At 44.0% G+C, this 24,754-nt stretch overlaps 1 protein-coding gene across 5 annotated transcripts in view; it reads left to right on the forward strand.

The window, feature by feature from the left end:
• Window positions 1-24,754, forward strand: part of SH3TC2 (SH3 domain and tetratricopeptide repeats 2) — a 57,983-nt gene that overhangs the window by 19,451 nt on the left and 13,778 nt on the right. For 3 of the 5 annotated variants that reach the window (XM_082622260.1, XM_082622259.1, XM_082622262.1), the window contains exons 5-12: window positions 651-794; window positions 1,833-2,055; window positions 2,833-2,906; window positions 5,064-5,259; window positions 10,228-10,361; window positions 13,133-13,174; window positions 13,299-14,996; window positions 15,100-15,280. In XM_082622260.1, coding sequence (XP_082478386.1) covers window positions 651-794; window positions 1,833-2,055; window positions 2,833-2,906; window positions 5,064-5,259; window positions 10,228-10,361; window positions 13,133-13,174; window positions 13,299-14,996; window positions 15,100-15,280 — 2,692 coding nt within the window. Of the gene's footprint in view, window positions 1-650; window positions 795-1,832; window positions 2,056-2,832; window positions 2,907-5,063; window positions 5,260-10,227; window positions 10,362-13,132; window positions 13,175-13,298; window positions 14,997-15,099; window positions 15,281-24,754 lie in introns of those variants that run through there. The other 2 variants (XM_082622258.1, XM_082622261.1) reach the window with 2 other exon arrangements.

Here is a 24,754-nt window from a genome sequence, read left to right on the forward strand (position 1 = left end):
GTGGGCCACGGATAACCTCCCCAGCCACTGCATCATCAGGGGTACAAGAATTCGAATTTGGTTGGGAGAACTTTAAGGGGGAACTAGGAACTCCCAGTGTCAACATTGTAATCTTGGAGATGCCTCCCTGAATGAATTATAAAAAAGTAACTCGGTTTGATAATCTCATTCTGCATTTATGGAGACCCATAATATGTTGAAAATAAATATCATTTAAAAATGAGGGGCCTCCCTGGTGGCGCAGTGGTTGAGAGTCCGCCTGCCGATGCAGGGGATACGGGTTCGTGCCCCGGTCTGGGAGGATCCCATATGCCGCGGAGCGGCTGGGCCCGTGAGCCATGGCCGCTGGGCCTGCGCGTCCGGAGCCTGTGCTCCGCAACGGGGGAGGCCACAACAGTGAGAGGCCCGCATACCGCAAAAAAAAAAAAAAAAAAAAAATGATTTGTACTTCCCAACAGATGCTGAGAAGAATCAGTTCATTTTAGAAATTTTCTAGCTACCCCTCTTATGCTCTTCTAATTCCAGTTAAGTGGAGTCAGATTAGGGATGGAGGTCTGGGGGAGAAATTCAGGAGGGAAATTGCTCACCCTAATGATCAGCTAATGGCAGAAATCATGCCCTTGAGGAATCTTGTTGGTTTGACTTCTTAGGCTACGTATCCATGTGTCTGGAGCATCTCCTCTTTGACCACAAGTACTGGCTTAACTGCCGACTGGTGGAGGATACAGAGATCCACGTGTCAGTAGATGATAAACACCTGGAAACAATATACCTGGGACTTGTGATCCAGGAAGGTGAGCATGGTGTAGGGGTGGGGATGGGGGTCCTATCTGGATATATGTTATCAGAGTCCTTGAAATAATTAGGATGCAAAGGGAGGCAAAAACCATTCAAACATGAAAATATTCACAAATGAACCCACCTGTTATAATATTACTTCAAACATCTCTCTCAATTTAACATCAATATCACATGAACAACTATGTAGGCCAGTCTCACTGATTGTCTGATGTTAGAACCACCCAGGAATTTTTAAGAAGATGCCCATATCAGGGCTCAGCTGGGGCCAATTAATCTCTAGAGATGGGGGTCAGGCTTTGGTATTTTTTGAAAGTTGCCCAGGTTATTCTAATATGCATCCAAGATTGAGAACCACTATTCCAAACATGTGATATAATTTGATTGTAAAATAAAATTGCAGATCTTGCAAAACCTTCATGATTTCATGAGATCGAGGAAAGTGATATTGGGGAACTGCTTGGAGCACCCACCAGTCTGTTTACAAGGAAGGATCCAATCAAGGCTGCAGCCAACCGGTTAATGACTGATGACATCATAGACACAGTGAAAGAGCCAGATTTGCATAGAATATTTTGCAGAATGATTCCCTTTCTGATTGTTTTGCACGAATCATATATGAAAGAAAAACTTTCATACTGTATGACTGTGAAATTTAGTTGGAGAAATTATATTCACCCAAATCAACTTAATTTATTCTTTTTTGGTCCTAAGATTAAGCATGAGGTTGAAATTATAACTGAAGTTCTGTTAAAATATATTTTCCTGAACTCTCGTTTCATTTTTTTCTCAAGGTGAAGTCCCAATTAAACCTCATTCTTGGGAATTATTTGGAGTTTTTGGTGTCTATTTTAAGTGAATTCCCTCTCAGTGGCTTTTTTTCCTGGTACCAGTTTTCCTGGGGTCACAAAGACCTCTTGTAGTACCTCCCCCTGGACTGTGTACTTTACTTTCAGAAAGAAAAGTATCTGGGCTCTGATGGAAATATACATAGCGGGATACTCCATTTTCACTTCCTGCTACTCCTTGGAAAGAGCTTTTCTCATTCTCTGCAGGTCACTTCTTCTGCAGAGCCACGTGCTCCATGGCTCAGCCAGCTGAGAAGGAAGGGGAGTATTTGCCACTTTGCAAGAATGAGTTAATCTCGGTGAAGACAGCTGAAGGCGAGTTCGAGTGGGAAGGCATGTCCTTGGTGACGGGTCAGCGGGGCTTGGTGCCGGTGTCAGCCTTGGAACCCCTGCCTCTCCCTTTCCACCAGTGAGTAACCACTCACCTCCTGGGAGAGGGTCTCAGAGTGCACTGAGGTCTGCAGAACAGAGTAGGCACATTTGCAGATGTGGACATCCATGGTGCCAGGGAGGGAACAAACTTGGGTGGCTTTTTATGTTTTGTTATTTTTTTAAGTCAAGATTTGCACAATTAGATGAAATGGAGACAACTCAAAGTTTCACATGGACATTGTACCAAAGAAGAAATACACTCCCTGGTCTCCAGTGCAGTGTTTCTCACTGTGGGGACTGGGGACCATTTGTAGCAGAGTCGCCTGGGGATTCTACTGCAAGTTTATACCCTCTGGCCCTCCTCAGACTCTCTTGAGGTTGGATCCAAAAATCTGCATTTTATATACGCTCCCCTTAAACATCAGGCGATGTTTTTCACACTAAAGTTCCAGAATCCTTGCTGGAAGATATTGTAAACTCAAACATAGAGAGTGACAGTAAGCATGATTCCAGGCCGTGGGTTCTGTGTGTGGCAGAGAATCTGACAGTGAGAATGGAATGGGATCCTTTGTTAGATATTTAACTGACAAGCTAATTGCTGAGCCAGAAAATATCCCAGGCCTGCTGAGCTTCTTTATTTTTCACAGTGCTTGATAAAAAGTAAGTTCTCAGTAAATGTTTGCCACTATTTTAATAAAAGTAACCAAAATTACAATAATACTTATCATCATCAGCATCATTTTAATGGATTATTCTGCTCACTGTTCAAATTTTTTGAAATCCATGTTTGCAAACCCCATGTTTCCATTGGCAGATGGTTCCTAAAGAATTATCCAGGAAGCTGTGGCCTTTCCAGGAAGAGGGATTGGACAGGCTCCTATCAGATCGGTACGGCTGAGTTGAAGGCAGTGTTATTAGGGAGATAATATTGCTCTGCCTCCTCCTTTTATCGGCAGATTTGGAGTCAGTGGATGTGAATTCCTGTCTCACCTCTGCTGCTGACTGAATTTGGGGAACCCAATTATACCATCTGTTCCCATGGGTTTCCTTGCCTGTGAAATGAGAGGTCTCAGATGAGGGCTGTACTGTAGATATAAATACCTCCAGGGACAGGCAGAACACACAGATGCGTGGAGGGCCTGGAGGGAAGATGTTAGGGAATGGTAGGGACCATAGGGATTTAAAGATATGTGGGGGAAAAAAAAGCCCTGTGTGGGCCAGATGTGGCCTGCAGGCTGCCTGCTTTCAATCTCTAGTCAAAACATTTTCTAATTTTCTTCAGAGTTTTGTGAAGTTAATCTTGAATTTAGGAAGATTAAGAATGCTTGGCACATAGCGGGTGCTCAGTAAATATTTGTTAAATAGATGAAATACATACATATGTATAAATGCATACATTTTATGTAATCTCTATATACATGTGTATGTATGTATATATATACACATACACACACATAAATATTTACACATACATATATATCTATAAGTATATTTGTATCTACTGGATAAGGAAATTTAATGTTTTCTATGTATCTAGAATATACATTCGTTTCATCTTCATCCTTGGAGCTGCCTTCCTGCACCTAGCATGAAGTGCAATTTTTAAAGTTCTAAGCCCAAGTACCACTTAAAAAAAAAAGAAACAGAATTATGAGACCCAGACATTATATCTAATTAATAATCAACCACAAACAAGACTTTTAGCTATCTGAGGCAGTATGGCCTTGTCGTTAGGAACATGGGGCTGTGAAGTCCTATTCTGGGTTCCAATTCTAGCCCCACAGCTTAAAACCATTGTGACCTCGGCCAGTCCATGACGTGCTCTCACAATGCCACAACTTCCTCATTAGTAAAATGTTACTGTAAAACCAACTTTAAATGTTGTCATGAGAAATTAAACTAAATGACATCTGTAAATCACTTAGTACAGTTTTCTCACATTGTGTTTAACACATGGTAGATACTACCAAAGCAGTGGGAACTTCTGATTCTGAAGGCACAGTCAACAGAAACTTGACCAAAAATGTCAGGAAAAACAAATCCAGTAGCTTTAGCGGGGGAGCTGAAGCAAATATGGAAACTGGGGCATATAAAAACTGCTACCTCAACTAGAGCTGGATTAGTGGAAAGAAGGGTTAACAGCAGTGGAGAGACTTAAGTTCTAGTTCACACACAAACTCCTTGGACAAATCACGTACCCTCTCTGTGCTTCCACCTTCTAATCTATAAAAAGGAGATTCTGATAGTTGCTCTGCTTACCCTTTGGGGCTCCTAGAAAGATCTGAGAAAAGGGACATAAGTGTACTTTGTATACTGGAGAGTACAGTTGTCATACATATATCATTACTAGATCCTAGCTTGGCAGCTGATCAAGCTAGGTAGTGCCCATAGAAGAGGAGTCTTCCAGAACCCTCTGGGTAACCAGCTGTTTTCTGTTCGCCAGTGATATGAGGCTAAGATGTATTGAGGGTTGCCTAAGTACCAGGCATTGTGCACTTTATCTGTTTAACTCTTCCTGATATTTGTAAAAGACAGGTTTTCTCATTATCCCCATTTTACAGTTGGGGAGACTGAAGGTCATAGTGGCCAAAGGAGCCAGAAGGAAATGGAGAGATCCTACAGTAGTCCTCACCCTTGTCTGTGGATCTGTGCCAACCATGACAAAGTGTTTACATGATAATGGCAAATCGGACAAAGTAGGACAATATAGTGAGCTTTCTAGTTTGACATAAACTACCTTTATTCTGTTTTAAGGTATACCTAGTATTCTGAGATTATATTTACTACATTTGTTAAAATTTCTCTTATAAAACGGTGGTAAAAGTGGATGGGAGTTCCTTTTTTGAATTTCCTAGCTTGGCCAAATGAAAAGCCAGTTACCCTATATCATTCCTGCCAATTTCTTTTTTTGAGGGGGGGAGAAATTTTACTGGTCCTTAAAGTTCTAAAGTCTGGGAACTCTTCATTTCATATTACACTGGAAGCTAGTGGAAGGCTCAGCTGTTCCTGCCTTATTTGGTTGACCTGTGTGCTGTTTTCCCACAGGTAGAGGAAAATGTAAGGCCTGGAAGGAATATGAGAGGGAAGAAAAGGATGAACTGAATTTCCTCCAGGGAGAAAGCATTGAGATCATCGGCTTTGTCATTCCTGGGCTTCAGTGGTTCATTGGGAAGTCAGCGCTCTCAGGAGAAGTGGGCTTTGTCCCCACCAGAAACATAGATCCTGATTCTTATTCCCCAATGTGAGTATGACACACAGACCCTCTGGGATGTGCTGGAGCAGGGCCACCTTCCCCAGTGGTCCTGCCCCATTCTGAGCCGGTTTGAAGATGAGCTTCAGGGTTTCCTGGTAACATGAACCCAGAGGAGCACATTCTGACAATCAAGGCGACATGAGGAGTGATAGGAAAGAAAATATGAGTGATCAGGGAAGGAGTCAGTTCAGTTCATTTCAGCAGATGGTCATTGAGGCCTTCCTCTGTGCAAGGAGAGAAGCACAACCCCCCAAACCCAGGGCCTGCTCTTAGCCCTTCCCACCCAATCAAGGGGCCCCATCAGGGGAGTACACACACAGGGACCTATAGAATCCAACTTAGTGAATGGAGAGTCCTTCCCACAGAGGTCTGTCTGCTGAGAGCTTAATGTATGGGAAGTCGGTGTTGGCCAGGATGGCGGAGTGCCTCTTCTACTCTTTCCTGCCTTCAGTACAGAAGGGCTGGTTCTGAGGAGCAGAGCCACCACATGACTAGTCAGCAGCAGGTGGCCAGCCTGCTCCTGCCACCCTGTCATGGAGTGCTGGGGTACTGCCCGGTCTCTCTGGGTGGGCATCCTGCACGGGGATAGCAAACAGTGGAAAGCCTGGGCCCAGGAAGTACAAGAGGGAACACAGAGTTGGTGGCTAACCTTGAGACACCATAGCCCTCCACATGGGGAGAACACGGCCCAAACAATGCCTAAGGCTCTGAACACTCCAACTGGAACTCCTTCTCTTGTAGAAAGAGCCACTAAGGAGAGTGGACCAAGGGCAGAAGCTTCCTCTAAGCCCTGTCCTTTTTAGGGAGAGGGGAGAGAAGGTCATTTTCCCTAACAGAAATGTGGGAACCAAGGTACCTCTATAAGAGGAAGATCACTCACTATGCTCCTGGAGAGGTATGGAGAACGATGGGAGTTTAGAAGGAGATAAAGGGCATCAAGAGAACGTTCCTCAAAAAGGTAACATGTGAGTTCAGCTCTGCACGGTGTAAGACATTTCAACAGATGTCAATAGGGAAAGGAGGTCACAGGTAGGAAAGTAAGGGGGATGTTGAGGAACGATTCATGTTGTTGGGGGCAGGTCACCAGGAGGGTGCTAGTGTGGCAAAGGCTCAGCGGGGCCGTGATGTGAAAGACGGGAAACGCCTATGCCATGGGCCTGTCAGGGCATGAGGAGCCACTGAATGTATTTGAGCAAGGGTGACATGATGTGACTGGGACTTCTGTCTAGGAAGCCAACCCTGGCTTTGGCTGAGGTGTGCATGGTCAGAGGAGAGCCTGGAGGCAGGGGACCAATGAGAAAGCTGAGGTTAGGGGCATTTGGGAAGGGGCAAGGGGAATGGAGAGGAGAGGGCACTGCTAGGACCAGTCAACAGACTTTAGAGATTCTGGAAGCTTACAAATATGGATACCTGTGTTCTGCCCCCAGCAGTTCATTCTCATTGGTTTGCGTGGGGCCTGGGCAGCCATGGTTGTAAAAGCTCCCCAGGTGGGGCTAGTGTGCAGCCCAGGTGAGAACTGCTGCTAAAACTACCCCCTCAGTTTACTGCAGGAGTAGGTGAGGACCCCCGGAGTGTAACAGCTGAACCATGGCTTGGGTCTGGGATTGCAGATTGCTGATGTTAAATCTAGGGTTCTTTTTCAAAAACAGAGTCCTGCAGCTGAGGTCCTAGTGAAAGGGAGGAAGAATAAAAAGAAGAGCGACTCCATGGGGAAGAACCATTTATAGAGCAGAGGAAGAAAGGACGGCTGAGCGGGAGGAACCAGCCATGTGGGAGGTGGGGGACGCTTAACACTATGGAAGGCCTTTGAAATTGACCATTGAGAAGTCACTGGCCCTGGGGAGGTCACTGGTTATTGGGCGGCAGCATAGGTCAGTAATAAAGAATTCCAGAGCCAGACTTCCTGGAAGACATTTATGGCCATGTGAGCACATCCTGTGTCTCCATTAGCTTACCAGCTGGGTGACTTTGGATATGTTAATTTGTTTCTCTAAGCTTCAGTTTTCTCATCTGTAAAATGCATACAGTATTAGTATTTGCCCATAAGATTGTCTTGAGTTGAAATGATACATGTAAAACACTTAGAATGGTGCCTGGCACAGTGTGTGTGTGTGTGTGTGTGTGTGTGTGTGTGTGTGTGTGTGTGTGTGTGTGTGTGTGTGTGTAAGTGTAATCAATATGCATTAACTCTTATTGCTGTTACTGTTGCGGGTGGTAATCTCTGAGAGGCAGTTTTAACAGGATACTGGGGGCAGGTGTCAGATTTAATCAATTATATTGAACTTCTGTACCTCGTATCATGCCTCAAATGGCAATAACCCAGTACTACTAAATTAATCTGATCATCACATTTTAGCTAGTTTAGTTGTACAGGATACACTCACCCTGCAGAATATCATCCCCTGTATCCAAGTGGTGGCAGGAAACCTTACTTGCATAGAGTTGCCTGTTGGCCTCTACCTGGTCACCTGTGGGACCCCATGCACCAGGGACTGCACATTCGGTAGGGAGGGGGAAAGTGGACAGGAGACGGAGGGGTGGGAGAGGGAGAGAAGAGGAGAACTGGCTCATTGCACACTCTAGAAATCATTCTCTAGTTTATAGATACCCCCGAAACACAGCAATTGGAGGAAAACCCCACAAACAACCTGTCAGCAGCAGCCAGGGTGTGGAAGTCCTGGGAACCATCCCTGTGTGCTGTGCTGTCCCTGTGATCAGGCCACTGGGTGTCACTCTTACTCTGTGTTCGTTTAGGGTCAGGTTTCTGAAGATGGTCCAGCATTTGCTGAAATCTCCATCCTCTTCCCCCAGCTTTCCTCCCTGTACTGGTGTATTACTCCCTGAAGTGTTTGTACCCTGTTTGTACATATGTGTGCGTGTATGAATGTATATATGTATGCATGCATGTATTCTTTGATTTATTCATTTAATCAAATTGGCAGTGTATTGAGAATGAAATTTCTCAGAAGCTGTTTTCTGAGTCAGATTTAGTCTTTGCCTCTGACACATGGCAAAGGGATCCTGCTTATCTGCGGAAGCAAATTTTTGTGGGTTTCCTTTTTTATAGCCCAGATTTCAACATCAGCTACCTAATTTCACAGCAACAGCAGCTGGAAAACCCATTCTTAAACCTCAGGCAGGCCTTCTATCCGAATAGATAAAGTGTTTGTATTTGGCCAGAGTGACTTTGAAGACTCTCAGTAGCCCTGTGTGGAGCACGTCAGCCTGCCATATTTCTAGAAGCTCTGCCACACTCCTTCTAAGCCTGTCTCCATGCTGGGAAAGCCCTAATGTAATTTATCAAGCTTCTTAGACTCTAAGTGTCTGGGACTCAGGACGTTAGTAGATCAGCCATGCGGCAATGGACACAGAGGCAGAAGACCTCAGCTTCAGTGTCAGCTTTACCACTTCCTAGCTGTGTAATTCTGAGCGTGTCACTAAATTACTTTCTGAATCTTCATCTATAAGTATGGATAAAAATACCTACATCATCGGGTTATTATGAAGAGTAAATGAAATAGTAAATTCAGGAATGCTTTGTAAAATTCAAGTGTTCTACGGAAATTTGGGATCATATTCTTTTTATCTCAAATGAGTTTAGATGTAGAATTCAATTACATGTTCTTTTGAGGATGGAAGCTCTTAGAGTGCTAGGGAGAATCTGGAGGTCAAGCCAGAGAGATGGGGGTTCAGTAAGTGTGGTGTCAAGAGCCATAGATGTCAGGACACAGCTTTAGTGCCAGTTCTGCCACTGATTAGAGGTGTGACCTTGAGCAGTTCACATTAATGGCTAATTTTCTCATCACTGACTTTCAAACTGCATTTATCTGAGCTATGGGGATAATGGGTAAGTGGCAGACCATGGCACTCCATCCCAGCCCCTCCGTTAACCCTGCTTGAAAGAGAGAACCTCTTCTTACATCCTACTTACATCCTGCTCTACTGCTCCCTAACCACCAACTTTATTTTTCTGTGCCTCAGTCTCTTCCTCTGTAAAAAGGGGATAAGAATAGTACCTGTATCATAGGGCAACTGCGTAGATTAAATGAGTTAATAGTGTGTGATTCATAATAAGCCCCTCCCAAGTGTTAGTTGTTATTAGCTCTTGGGCTTCTAAGTTATTTTTGTTTTAAAACTGGATTCTGAAGTTTAAAGAATATTTAGAACTGAAAGAGATATTAAGTGTTGTCCAGATAGGCACTGGACTGAATACTTTCCAAGGCACTTCTAATTTTCATATTCTTTGATTCTATGACAGACCTCTGGTGAGCAAATTAGTTTTAACAATTAGTTTATACAATAGAGAACAGAACAGATCTCTATTATTTATAATCATTTCTTCCAGCCCCCTGGCCCTCCTTCTACCCCCTTCCCACACCTTAGCCTTCTTTCTCTATCTTAATGCTACATAACACTGTTCTGTGTCATGGAATCAGATGTCAACATCCAATGTGAAAGGTTCGTTCTGACCACAGTCAAGTTTTCTCCATTGTTCCTCTAGATTGTGTCATTAATCCCGAGTGTTTTCTTGAAATAACCTGTCAAAGAAACATCTTTTAATCGTCCTTTTCCCACTCTTACATTTAGGGCAGCCAGTTCCTATTTCTTCCCTTAAAAATGGTCACCATGTGGTCTCAAAGAATGGGTAGGAGTCGAAGGAAGGGGCTTTGTTTTCCTTGGGAGATGCAGTTTTAACAGGAAGGGTGTTTTCATTGCCACTTTGATCAGTTCAGCAACGGCGTAGGTCAGTTCTGCACAGATGAGGTGTTACCAGCTCTTCTTCCTTGGCAGTATAAATAAATACATCATACAACAGTGAGATGAGTCTGAGTTCAGCTCTGGGCCCGTGGGTTGATGGCTTCTCTGTGTCCTTCACTACATCCTAGGGCGAAAAGAGAAGGGGTCGTGTCTGGAACCTTGCACTGATCTGTGTCCATGTCTTTTGCCTCAATACAGGAGCAAGAACTCCACCTTTTTCAGTGATGAGGAAAGATGCTCTCTGGGGGTCCCAGGAAGTGACAGGAAAGCTGAGTGTGCCAGCTTCCTCCACACGCTTGCTCAGACTGACATAACATCTGTCTATCGGCTTAGTGAGTGTTCGCTCCTCAGACCCTGTGAAAGCCCAAGCTCCTCAAGATTAAGGGAGTGTTCCTAACTAGAAACAGAATATCTCTAAAGTATAATCCTATGCATGAATGTGAGGCTATGACCACGGTTGAGTTGATGACCTGGGTCATATTTGATTAGCAGCATTTTCACTTTGCATTTCAGACAGTTTTGGAGTTGAGGGGGACTTGCTGCCTAGAAACTGTGAGATGTGATGAAATCAACTCAGCTATAGCATGGGAGGCTGGCCATATTGAGCCTCCCATTCTAATCCTGGAGAAGAAAACTTCCTGAGTTGTGGCTGAGCGTTTTCCTTCTAGGGCTGAAGTTGTCTGGCTCCCCAGTAATGAAGGTGGAGCCATAGAATGTCATAGCTAGAAGGACCCTAAGAGATGACTTCTCCTCTTATTTTACAGATTAGGAAACTGAGGCCCAAGTGAATTAGTGCCTGAGCCAGGATAAGAACTGCCCTCCCCTATCTTCTCGTCAGGACAATCCCTACTTCACCACACTGCCCCTGACACAAAATGACATTGGACTGTTGGGTGTGTTAGCTTTGGGTGGGTGAGGGACCTCAGTGCCTAGCACAGTTTTCAGCAGTGTCTGAATGACTGAGTGAATGAATGATACTCTTTTCTTTTACTTTGGGAGGGGCCCACTGCTCTGTGTCAGGAAGTGCATTCATTGGCAGGGTTTGAGGAAGGACTCCTGTTTCTCCTATCTCTTCAGTGATGGTGATGTTGTGTCTACTCCTGTATGGCCAGATTAGATGGCACACATTTCATGGGTGCAGCCAGAGATTCTGAAGAAGGGACCCTCAGGCCAGCTCCCGGAGCAGAGGTGGGAATTGGAGAGTTTCTCCCAGATAGGAACATCTGTGAAGAGCACCTCACCCAGGCATCAGCACCAGCCCTGGCAGCACTATCTTGCCACAAGCCGATCACACTGCCCCACCAGGCTGAGCCAGGAAGCTGAAGCTATGAATGCAGCCTGGTAGGCAGGAGGTCTGAAAGGTGTAAAAATCAAGGACTACTTGGGGCCGGCCTTGAAGGCAGGGTGGCTATAGGCTTGGATCCAGGGTATCTGCCAATTGTTGATCCAGTGGTTGAGAGAGGTCCAGGGGCAGGTCTCAGGCAGTCTGTTATCTCTTATCTATAGACCAGGAGTGCAGCTCTGCTGGGTGCAGGGCTGCTCCTTATGGCTGCACAGGCTATCCCTGGCACCAAGGCAACCAGCAGAGGGTGCATCCTACTGGTAAATTCCAACTCCCCCAAGGCCTATGCCCTGTAATTCTTCTTCCCAGAGGAAGCATTTTTTTGGTAACTCATGCATCATTTGTGCTCTCGGTGGTCCTGGCCTGCAGAGAAATGACGGCATAAGACTGGCACGTGTTCCGCAATGTCAGGGAGGGCCAGGTGCATGAACAGCTCTCCAGAGCCCAGCTCTCTAGCTCTGCTGCGTTTGGCTGTGGGACCTTTGGGGGTTGCAGATCTTAAGTATGTGCAATGACACTCACAGAAGAAGCCTTCCCTAGAGAATAGCAGGTGGAGGCTTGACTTGGTGAGGGGCCTGCTACCCTCAAAGTGCACTGGAGAGCTCAGAGTGCAGGCACAGGTGGCTGGCTATTGCTTCTTTGCCAGGAAGAGGTAGAATCTTCTTTCTAGCAGCCCTTGTCCTATGGAGCATGAACCTGGCCTTCGCCTCCACAAGCTCCACTGTGGCTGCATTAGCCAAAGGGGTCAGCTTCTTTGCTGCCAAACCCCAGGTTGTCTTCTTGGTTCTCACCTTGTCTTAGTTCACTTTTATGTTAGGTGGCTGCACCGTAAGCCACCTTGCTCTCCTTGACTCCTCTTTTCTCTTTACAGACTGCCTTTTCAGTCTCCTTCATTGGCTCCCATCTGCAAGTAAATGCTGAAGTTTTTCTGGCTCATTCACAAGTCCCCTCTCCCCACTCCTCCCTCACCCGCTTTGTGTTTCCTTCCAAATCCTTTTTCTGGGACTTTGACCCACTCTTTGTGACCTGTTGTCAGTCACAAATCCATATTTGCAAGTCTCCACTTTTCTCCTTGGCCGCAGATCTATTTCATTCTCTGCTAGAACTCCTGCAAGTACCGCAAACTCAAAACGTCTAAAACTGCTCAAGACCGTCCCTTCTCCCACCTCATCCCACCAAGGTACTTCAGGGAACAAAACTTAGGAACGGTAGATGCTTCTTTACCTTCTTTTCTTCATTATTTACATTTAGTCACCTCATCTTGTCAAATTTACAAAGCACTGAGTCTGTCTGTTGAGTGGATGGATGCTGAATGAATGGAGGAAGGAAGAAGGAAGGCTGTACACACATAAATGGGAGGCAGTGCCACGTGCCACAAAGTGCGCTGCCCTTGGAGTTCTGTTCATGGCTTTGTCATAAACTTGCTGAGACATTTGGGCCTTCAGATTCCACCCCCTGCCCCCCCACCCATACCCACACCTCTTGTCATAGAGCTCATGTTTCTGGCTTTTCTTCTCTGACTCTGTTCTCCTTTCTACCTCAGTTCCCAACTGTAAGGTGAGTGGGTTAAACAAGATGATCTTCAGGTCCCTGCAGCATTGATGGTGAAGGGAAGATGCTGCCTAGTACCTTAGGGTTGGCAGATGGTCTGAAACTGAAACACAAAGTGTCCTAAGGGGCCACTGGTCAGGGAGCACCTGTAGGCATAAGCATACTGGGCCATTCTGACCTAACATAGGTTCATCCTTCATCTCTCTCCAGGTGGGTTTGAATCCATCCAGAGTCTTCCAAACGATCTGAGCGGTGAGTAGAGATCATGCTGAACCTGACCTCCAGTCCTGCAGGATAGCGTCCTGTCCTCTTGCCAAGAGCTGGCCACCATAGTTGCAGGTACTTAGGGTTGCTCAATTCTGCCTGTCCCTTACAGTGTCCCAGCCCGAAGGCTTCAAGGAGACCTGGCCTGGTGGAGCCTGGGAGGAGCATCAGGCCATGGGCTCCAGACAGTCCAGCAGCTCCGAGGACTCCAGCCTGGAGGAGGAGCTCCTTTCAGCCGCCTCAGACACCTATCACCTGCCAGAGCCTGATGACCTCGATGACCCGGAGCTGCTCATGGACCTGAACACCGGTCAGGAGGAGGAGGAGGCTGAGAACTTCACCCCCATATTGGCTTTTCTGGATCACGAGGGTTATGCTGACCACTTTAAGAGCCTCTATGATTTTTCCTTCTCTTTCCTCACGACTTCCTTCTACAGCTACTCTGAGGAGGATGAGCTCGTGGCCTACCTGGAGGCCTCGAGGAAGTGGGCCAAACGGAGCCACATGACCTGGGCCCATGCCCGGCTCTGCTTCCTCCTGGGCCGGCTAAGCGTTAGGAAGGTCAAACTCTCTCAGGCCAGGGTGTACTTTGAGGAGGCCATCCACATTCTCAACGGGGCATTTAAGGACCTATCCTTGGTGGCTGCCCTGTACATCAATTTGGCGGCCATCTACCTGAGGCAGAGGCTGAGGCATAAAGGCTCGGGCCTGTTGGAAAAGGCAGGTGCCATGTTGGTCTGCCTGCCTGACCGGGAGTATAGTGCCAAGAGTGAGCTGGATGTGGTGGCCTATGTGCTGAGACAGGGCATCGTGTCAGGCAGCTGCCCCCTGGAGGCCAGAGCCTGCTTCCTGGCCGTCCGATTGCTCCTAATCCTCGGCCGGCACGACGAGGTCCTGCCCTTCGCTGAGCGCCTGCAGCTCCTCTCTGGACACCCTCCCACGTTGGATGCTGCAGCCACTATCTTGAGTTTTCTCTATGACAAGAAATACCTGCCACACCTTGCGGTGGCTTCTGTCCGGCAACGTGGTACTCAGAGCACCCAAGGGATGGCCCTTCCAATTTGGCAGGTCCACCTGGTCCTCCAGAACACCACCAAGCTCCTTGGCATCCCCTCCCCAAGCTGGGGTGAAGTTTCTGCCCTGGCGTGCCCAGCACTCAGGCAGGCACTGGCTGCCTGTGAGGAGCAGGTGGATCAGAGCACCCAGAGGACGCTGTGTCTCATCCTGTCCAAAGTGTACCTCCAACATAGGTCTCCTGATGGCGCCATCCACTACCTGAGCCAAGCCTTGATGCTAGGCCAGCTGCTGAGTGAGCAGGAAGCTTTTGAGTCTTCCCTCTGCTTGGCATGGGCCTATCTCTTAGCCAGCCAGGCAAAGAAGGCTTTGGACATCCTCGAGCCACTCTTATACTCCCTGAAGGGGACAGAGAGTGTTACCCAAAAGGGAGTGGTCCATAACCTCCTGGGACTCGCACTTCAAGGTGAAGGCCGGGTGAACAGGGCAGCCAACAGCTATCTTCGGGCCTTGAACAGAGCTCAGGAGGCAAGGGATATGCACAACCAGGCGGTGGCTTTGGCCAATCTTGGCCATCTGACCCTTAAATCCTGGACTCAGCAGCCAGCCAGGGACTATCTTCTGCAGGCTGTGCAACTCTATTCTAAACTCCAGGCCAGCATGGAGACAGACATGGAATTAGTACAGGTGCTTCTCTGGTTGGCCCAAGTTGAGGTGTATCGACGCCAGCTGGCCAGTGGCCGCTTTTGTTACGAAATGGCATTGCTGTTTGGATTAAGGCATCAACACCTGAAGAGTGAGTATATCCCATGCTGCTGGGATGCTTTAGAAATAGGTGTTAGAAGACATTTTTTCCATTATCTCCACTCATCTCATCCGTGTTCCTGCTTTATGTTCAGGTCAGCTTCAGGTCACCAAATCCCTCTGCCATTTCTACAGCTCTGTGTCCCCAAGCCCCGAGGCATGTATCACCTACCACGAACACTGGCTGGCCCTGGCTCAGCAACTCAGGGACCGGGAGATGGAGGGGAGGCTGCTGGAGTCCCTTGGGCAGCTCTATCGGAACCTAAATACGGCCAGGTGAGTCCAAGCTCAGGGATAATTCTAGAACATCTTTTCTTCCTTAAGGAGAATCAGTATTCTTTCCCTAATGAAGTCAAGTCCAAATGCACATGATATGTTTATGGCATCGTGGAAAAGAACGTGGTCTCTGCAGCCACATTGCAAACTCAGTGCCATCCATCACTTACTAGCTGTGTGACTTGGGGCAAGTTTTTACACTTCTCTGTGCCTCCGCTTCCTCACCAGTTAATGCACATGGGGTACTTGGAACAGTGCCTGGTAGACAGGGCTCAGTCATGTTGGTTATGTTACAATTACCTGTGTGTTTCTATAACAACCTATCAAGTGAATGTGGCTGAGAGTGCATAATTCAGAGAGGTGGCAGTTACAGTGAGGACCATGGAACCCTCAGGAGGTCTTCGTTACCTGAGGAAGTTGGTATTAGAGAAAGGACCAATGTAAATAAATGCACAGAAAGCAGGGGTGTAAAATTACACAGTAAAAATTTTTGATTGGAAACTTACCTTTAAAATGAAACTGGAAGCGATGAAACTTAAGTTTATTTTCACTTTTCAGTTAAGAAGCTTAGGTTATCACCGCAACTATGCACTAAGTTGTAGAATAAATACACAACAAAAGAACTGTTAACTTTTCAGCTTAATTGTGTTGACAAAACTGTATAATACCACAATTAAACCTCCTTTGTTTTGTGATTGACTTTTAGCACTCTCTTAGAAAGACTCATTTTTGCAAAAATATCCCCAAACTTAACTTTCTATCCAAGCCTTTTTTTTCACCCTTTGATATTTAAATTATTCTCAAGTGGATTATCCTGCCATCTCTTGAGGATTTTCCCTTTTCTATCTCTTTACTGGTCAAATCTGCCTGATCCTCATTTGCCAGTGACATGGCCTGCAGTTCTGCTTTCTAACAAGCCTTTAATTGATTCCATTAAATTCTACATGGTTGCAAGATATTTAATTTCACTTTGTGACAGATTAGCATTGTAACATTGTATTCATAATTATGACTGACTTCTGATGTAGAGCAGGGATAATTGCTAGTGTTTAGCAGAGAGAGGTGATTGAGGAGAAGCTATTTAAATGACAATTTTTGCTTTTCTAGGCAACGTGGTAACTTGGGCACCTGGTCAGTCAGATCACTAATAATCAGATAACGAATTCTTTCTCTCTCCCATTCTGTCTCCCTCTCCCTCATCTCGTCCCTCTCTTATAAGAATCAGGTATCCTCCAAATATCCCATTGCCTTTAGTCCCAGGAAGGGAGTTTTGGATCCTTGCAGCCTGTGAGGAGACAGGAAGTCTGGCCCCAGCCGTACCATGCTTCTATTCAGAACACCCTAGGAGCTTGTATGGTTTTGGAGCAGATCCAGAAGGTAGGCTTGAATTAACCTTACAGATGAAATAGTCATATATTCATTGTGAGGAATAGTGAGAATGGGCTTTGGGAAAGCTGACTTTTAAGGGACTGGAGTATGGGGGGCAAATATGTGTCAGGTTTATTGCCACCCCTCCCTGTGTACAAGTTCAGTCTCTGATGAATCACTGTCCAGTCCACCTACCCAACTGCCATCCTTTGTTCACAGTCTTCCTCCCACCTCCAGTTGTCAAAACCCACTGAAATCCTAAGGGGGAAGCCAAAGAGTAAGCCCTGGATGCTCTCAACACACAGTGCAGAGGTCTTTCTTAAGGCAGTGTGAAGGACCACTGGACTTCTTAGGTGACAGGAGTGATAGAGAGGAGAGAAGGAGTGGGGCTGCGCTTGCTCCAGGAAGTGTCTGGAGGAAGTCACAGGCCACAGAGCAGGGAGAGGAGTGACCAAAACTGCATTAGGAGTCAGGAAACCTGAGCCTGCCATGAGCTAATAACATGTGCTTAAATAAGTCTCTTGGTTGCCCCATTTATAAGGTTAAATTGAATGAGGTGCCTTCTAGTTCTAAAATGTTAGGTCTAGGACCAGCCAGCTATACTATGCTGACACCGGCAATAGCCCTATTAGTATAAGAATTCCTCCAGAGAGTCTTGAAGTTTGGAGGCAGATTCTTAAAGATGTGGGGCTTCAAGATCAGAGACCTAAACTTTTCGGGGTTTTGAAAGACTCTGCAGTAGCTTCAGAAGGTCTTGATGTAGTGACTATAAACTCCATCTGGGCAGACCTCATGTCTGTCATAGAACAGGGAGACATACATGTTTGTGTGGGCAGCCAAGTAGTTAGTAAATTATTTATTTAGTCCACTAGCTTACAGCCTTGAGCTGCAGGCTGCACACTGACTTGGCTGACTTGGCTGCCGGAGAGGAAATTCAGATGGAGAATGAGGGAGTTTGCCCGAGGGAGCCCTTGGTTTCTTTTCTCAGGATTCAGGTAAGGGAAAAACGGTGCTTGTAACTTGGAGGCAGACTTTCTGGTCTTTAGTGACAATTACGGTCAGCAGATGGCTGTCATTGGAACCTCAGATGCCCTTTCCAGATGCCTGTTTAGAACCTGGCCTACAGAGCATTAGCTACAGAACAGAGTGGGTCTTTTCTCAGGGAGTTTGCACTGATAAGGACCCAAATAACAGATAGTGAATGGAATATCAGGGATTACCACCCAAATCAAAAATAAATTTTTTCCCTAAAATTTAAGTTCTTTAAAATTCTATTATAATATTTGCTTATGGTAAAAAAAAAAAACACCCAGTACTGAAGGTTATAGTTGAAAAATAAAGGTCTTATTGCAACCTCCCTTTCCCTAAGACTCTTCAGAAGTAACTACTTAAAGATTTTTAAATATCCGTCATGAAATATTCTATACATATGAAAGATTATATATGATACATGTTCTCTATATTAAATATATGTTAGGTATATATAATTTGCACATTTTTAGTTACTTAAATGGGATTATGATAGAAGCTCTGTTATATAATATACTCATGTTACTTGTTTCATTTAAAAATATCACTATGAAATGTTGATCCAGCATTTTATTCCACTATAGGAGCCCTTCTGATGTACTGGGTACCGTGGTAGATGGTGGGGAATTTAATAGTTAGGAAAAGAATTCTCAAAAGAACTGTCCAAAAATGGAGCAGTCTACCCTATGTAGGAGAGAGTGTGTTATCATTGCAAGTATTCAAGTAGAGGCTGGTTACTCAGGACTCTTATAGAAGAATGTCCTGAATTGAGCTTTTTATAATAGCTTTATTGAGATGTAATCATATAGCATAAAACTGTCTTTTAAATATACAGTTCAGTGATCTTTAGCATATTCACAGAGTTTTGTAACCATTACCACTGTCTAATTTCAGAACATTTTCATGGCTCCCAGGAGAAACCCTATACCCATTAGTAGTCACTTCTCATTAACCCACCCCTACCTAGCCTGGCAACCACTAATCTACTTTCTGTCTCTATGGATGTGCCAATTCTGAACATTTCATATAAATGGAATCATACAAGATACGGCCTTTTGTGACTGGCTTCTTTCACTTTTGGTAATGTTTTCAGGGTTTATCCATGTTGTCACATGTATCAGTACTTCATTCCTTTTTATTGCTGAGTATTAGTCTGCTGTGTGGATATATCATGTTTACTTATCTAGTCATAAGTTGAAAGACATTTGAGTTGTTGCAACTTTGTGGCTATTATGATTAATGCTGCTGTGTACATTCCTGAACAAGTTTTTGTGTGAATATATTTTTCCAATTCTCTTGTGTGTGTACCTAGGAGCGGAATTTCAGGGTCATATGGTAACTCTATAGTTAAACTTTCGGAGAACTGCTAAAGTAGCTGCACCATTTTGCATTCCTTTGAGCAAAGTATGAGGGCTCCAGTGTCTCCACATTCTTGCTAGTACTTGTTATTGTGTGTCTTTTGTATTTTAGCCATCCTGTTAGGTATGAAGTGGTATCTCATAGTGGGTTTGATTTACTTTCCCTAATGACTAAGATGTTGACCTTTGTTTCATGTGCTTACTGGTCATTTGTATATCTTTGGAGAAATGTCTCTTTAAATTCTTTGCCCTGTTTTTGTGTTGTTTGTTGTTTAATTTTTGAGCTGTAAGAGTTCTTTATGTATTCTGGTAAGAATCTCTTATCAGATATATGATTTGCAAATATTTTCTCCCAACCCATGTGTTTTCTTTTCACTTCCTAGATGGCATCTTTTGAAGCACAAGTGTTTTTAATTTTGATGAAGTTCAGTTTATCTATTTTTTTAATCGTTGCCTAATCCAAGGTCACGAGAATTTACCTCTTTGTTTCCCTCTAAGAGTTTTGTCATTTTAGCCCTTCCATTTGGGTCAATCAGCTGTTTTGAGTTAATTTTTGATTATGGTGTGAGATAGGGGTCCAGTTTGATTCTTTTGTGTGAATATCCAGTTGCCCAAGTACCACTTTTTGAAAAAATTATTTTTCCCCATTGAATGTTTTCAGCACCCTTGTTTAAAATCAATCGACCATAAATGTAAGGGTTTATTTCTGGGTTCTAAATTCTATTCCATGTATCTATATGTCTGGCCTATGCCAGCCTACACCATTGTGTTTATTATTGCTTCATGGTAAGTTTTAAATTGGGAAGTGTGAATCTACCAAACTTGTTATTCTTTTTCAAGGTTGTTTTGGCTATTTTGGGTCCCTTGCCTTTCCATATGAAATTTAGTGTCAGCTTTCAATTTCTGCAAAGAAGCCAGCTGGGATTTTGATAGGGATAATGTTGAATCTGTAGATCAATTTGGGTAATATTGCCATCTTAACAGCATCATGCCTTCCCATTCATGAACCTGGAATGTCTTTTCATTTATTTAGGTATGCTTTAACCCCTTTCAACAGTGTGTTGTAGTTTTAGAATATTATTTTTGCACTCCTTTTGTTAAATATTCTGAAGTAGTTTTTGATGCTATTGTAAATGGAATTGTCTTCTGAATTTCACTTTCAGATTGTTCATTGACAGTGTATAGAAATACAGCTGATTTTTGTATGTATTCTTTTTATTTCTGTAATTATTTCTGTTAGTAGTAATGTCACCACTTTAGTTCCTAGTCTTTTATCTTATTTTTCTTGATCAGACTAACCAAAGATTTGCCTTTTAAAAAAGCTTTTAAAAGAACCAACCTTTGATTTTATTGATTTTCTCCATTGTTTTTCTATTCTCTACATCTTTTTTTCTGATTTAATATTTATCATTTTTCTTAATTGTGCTTGCTTTGGTTTTACCTTGCTTTTTTTTTCAAGTGTCTTAAGGTAGAGTGTTAGGTTATTGATTTGAGATCTTTCTTCTTCTTTAATATAAATATTTACAGCTACAAGTTTCTCTCTGATCACTGCTTTCACTCCATTTACTCCAGTTTTGGTGTGTTGTATTTTTGTTTTCATTCATCTCAAAGTATTTTCTAATAGCCTTGTGATTTCTTCTTTGACCCCTTGGTTATTTAGGAGTGTGTTGTTTAAATTTCACATATTTGTGAATTTCCCAAATTTCCTTTTGTTATCAATTTCTGATATCATTCAGTTATGGTGGGAGAACATACTTTGTATGATTTCCTTTTAAATTTATTGAGAAAGGCCTACCATATGGTCTATTCTGGAGGATGTTCCATGCGCACTTGAGAGGAATGTGTATCTGCCATTCATTGCATTGTTTTTAGAGATGTCTGTTAGGTTTAACTGATTTATAGCTAAAGTCTTCTATTTCCTTTTGTTCTCATGTCTAGTTGTTCTATCCATTATTGAAAGTGGGGTATTTAAATCTCCAGTTATTGTGGTTGAATTGTCTATTTCTCCCTCAAGTGTGTCAGCTTTTTCTTCATGTACTTTGAGGCTCTATTTTTAGATGCATCATTTTTCTAATTGTTATGTCTTCCGAATGGAATGACTCTTTTATCATTATAAACTTTTCTTTATTGTCTTTCCTGGCAACTTTGTTATTTTTATCTGATATTAGTATAGCAACTCAAGGCCTTTTTGGATGTTGTATCCAAAAGTTTTCCATGCTTTTACTTTTTTTTTTTTTTTTTTTTTGCGGTACGCGGGCCTCTCACTGCTGTGGCCTCTCCCGTTGCGGGGCACAGCCTCCGGACACGCAGACTCAGCGGCCATGGCTCATGGGCCCAGCTGCTCCGCGGCATGTGGGATCTTCCTGGACTGGGGCACGAACCCGTGTCCCCTGCATCGGCAGGCGGACTCTCAACCACTGCACCACCAGGGAAGCCCCATACTTCTACTTTTAATCTATTTGTGTCTTTGAAACTAAAGTGTATCTCTTGTAGACAGCACACAGTTGAGTCATGTTTTTTGTTATTGTTGTTTTGTTGTTTGTTTTTAAAAATCCATTCTGCCAATCTCTGTCTTTTGAGTGGAGTGGTCAGTCCATTTACACTTGATGTAATTACTGGTAAGGTGGGATTCATGTCTGCCTGTTTTGCTATTTGTTTTCTATGTATCTTATATCTTTTGAAAATTCCTCCTTCTTTCTTTTGTGTTAAATAGATACTTTCTGTTGTTCCATATTAAATTTGTCATTTCTTTTACTATGTTTCTTTCAGCTCTTTTCTTACTGGTTACCCTGGGGATTATAATTAACATCTTAATTAATAACAACCTCAGGGGTTTCCTTGGCATGCACACAGTTTTTTTTTTTTCGTTTTTGTTTTTGTTTTTTTTAGAAGATGTTGGGGGTAGGAGTTTATTAATTAATTTATTTTTGCTGTGTTGGGTCTTCGTTTCTGTGCAAGGGCTTTCTCTAGTTGTGGCAAGCGGGGGCCACTCTTCATCGCAGTGCACGGGCCTCTCATTATTGCGGCCTCTCTTTTTGTGGAGCACAGGCTCTAGACGCGCAGGCTCAGTAGTTGTGGCTCACGGGCCTAGTTGCTCCGTGGCATGTGGGATCCTCCCAGACCAGGGCTCGAACCCGTGTCCCCTGCATTAGCAGGCAGATTCTCAACCACTGCGCCACCAGGGAAGCCCTGCACACAGTTTTATACTTGTGTGGTCTTTTATATTCCTGGGACTACATTGGAGCCTTTCAAAGCCTCCAATGGACATTTCATTTCCCAGCTTTTCCTTTTTTTTTTTTTTTTTTTTTTTGTCAGCTTATTGTTTGCTCCAAATGTTTTCACCACCTCAGACAGCAGCAGTGTTAAACAGTTGCTGCTGATCTTTTTGGACAAACACCTCAGGGAAAAGATTGTTTTATACTGAGCGATCTCTGAGTTAGTTTATATAAAACAAGCCATGTGAGTGGAGGCTTTCAGTGAACTTCCAAGCAGGTAAAATAGTGACAATTCCCTGGGGATAGAATGCTGGGGAATTCCACACTCATTGTGCTCTTTTCAATGGCTGCTAGGCTGCTTGTTTTCCCAGCTACCATGGCTTTTAGTTTTTAAGGCTGTCACAGAGCTGGGGAGAGAAGATGTCTCTAGAGCAACTTAAAAAGCAACAAAAGTCACTGTTCTTAAGGAGATTTAGCTGTTGTTCTTGAGTAACCACTCCTTGAATAGTTGCAAGCCTTTTGTTAATTTCCAGAGTTCTGAAAAGTTGGTTGTGACAATTTTTGCCCATGTTCTCATTGCTCTTGTGGGGGGTCCTTAGTTCATCATTCTGGAAGTTGATCCAGATTAGGATTTTTTAATCCTAGTATTCTGTAATTCTAATATCTGAGATTCTTATTTGTATAATTGGGAGGAAATAAACATCCACTTTTCCTCCTTTCCCACTAATATGAGTGATACTAAGAGGAGATGGGAAGTACCTTAGGTGTCAGAGGAAGCCTCTGCAAACGTAAGGTGGTTGGTTATCCCTTTTCAGGATGCTCAGCTCATCAAGGAGAACTGCTATTAATGCTGTATTTACTTAGCATGTATAAATCACCTACTCCTACAAAGCCTTCATGAAAAAAAAAGAAAAGAACAAAGACCAGCTAACAGATGTAGATTAACAGGTGTTTCCATGCACCTGGAGGTGGTTACTGTAATTTTGCTCTAAGCTTCCTGGTAGCTGAGGTAAAAGGGGAAAAACCATAGGAGGCTCCCACTGTCTGATAAAAGAATATAAACAAATGTATCTGTTGGAGCAAATTTATTCCTGGCACTGATTTCTAGGAGGAATTTATTAAGTGGGTTTTGATGTACTGGGCACATTTTTTCAACTAAACTACCCCCATGGGATTTCCATTCTCACAAAGCTCAAAGCCATAGCAGGCAAAGGCAGGAAGCGTTCATGGGCAAGATGACAGGCATCTGCAGGGGCAGGTTTGGAGGGAGAGGAAAGAACACTTTCAGCTGAGGGTTGGCGCATCTGTCAGGGAAAACTTCATAAAGGTGAGAGCATTTAAAGATGCCCTGGAGGACTAGGAAAGATTTTGAAAAGTGGGGAAGGGTAAGAGAATACCATTTTGGGCCAAGGGAATAGCCATAGCAATGGAAAGGTGAGGATACATTTGAAAGATATTCCGTAGGTTTCGCAGGCTGAGTTTGATGTTTCTCTGGGTATAGGTACTAAAGGAGAAAGAGGACTACAGCCTATCCCCCAGGAGGGGATGGGGAGGTTGGTTGGGGGTAGGGGGTTGCAGTGGGCCTCTGGACTGGCACAGTCAGTGTCCGTATTGAAAATGATGGTCATAATAGTAACAGAAGGCATTCAGTGAGCACGCACTGATTACCAAGCAGTGTGCAGTCTCAGGATGACCATATGAGGGAGAAAGAGTCGTAGAAGTTGAGAACTAAAGAAGTCAAGTAACTTGCATGAAGCCACACAGCAGAGATTGATACCCAATCTGTGTCTAGAACAAGAGTCAGCACACTAATAAAAACTCAGATAGTAAATGTTTTAGGCTTTCTGTCCATGTGGTCTCTTTCACAACTACTCTGTTCTGCAGTTGTTGTGTGAAAACAGCCATAGATAATATATAAATGAATGTGGCTGTGTTCCCATAAGACTTTGTTTACAAAAGCAGGTGGAAGGCTGGATTTGGCTCATGGGCCATAGTTTGCCAACCCTTGGCCTAGAGTGCTTGTTCTTAACTACTCTGTATGTATTCTGCCTGCTCAGCCAGTAATTTTCACCCTCAATAAGCAGTAGGTGTAGATGACTGTATGGTGAAACCTCTCAGAATTGTATGGATGAGAATGGCCTCATTTGTCATCTGCTCTGACCTCTGCCTGCTATGGAGAGTCCAGACTGCTTATACTACCTGCCTCACTGGTATTAGCGCAGATCCCTGAATCCCTAATTTAAGGTGGTTTTCACCACCCGTTACTGCTTTTTTACTTATTTATATTCCTCCTATTTGAAAGGTTTTCTCTAGGGTTTAGTGATGGTGGGTAGTAAGGGAGAGCAAGTAGATGGTGAAAACTTTGGCTCAGCCTTCAGAGTTTTGTCTTGGGACACTTTGCTGTCCCTTTGTTCAGTACCTTCTGAGTCTTGCTTTCTCTGCCTTCAGGGTGATGACTACAGAATTTAGTTTGATGAAGTTTTTCAGTCTCTCAATGAGAAAGG

This window comes from Mesoplodon mirus, assembly GCF_964341445.2.
Source record: "Mesoplodon mirus genome assembly, chromosome: 5".
Lineage (NCBI taxonomy): Eukaryota > Metazoa > Chordata > Mammalia > Artiodactyla > Ziphiidae > Mesoplodon > Mesoplodon mirus.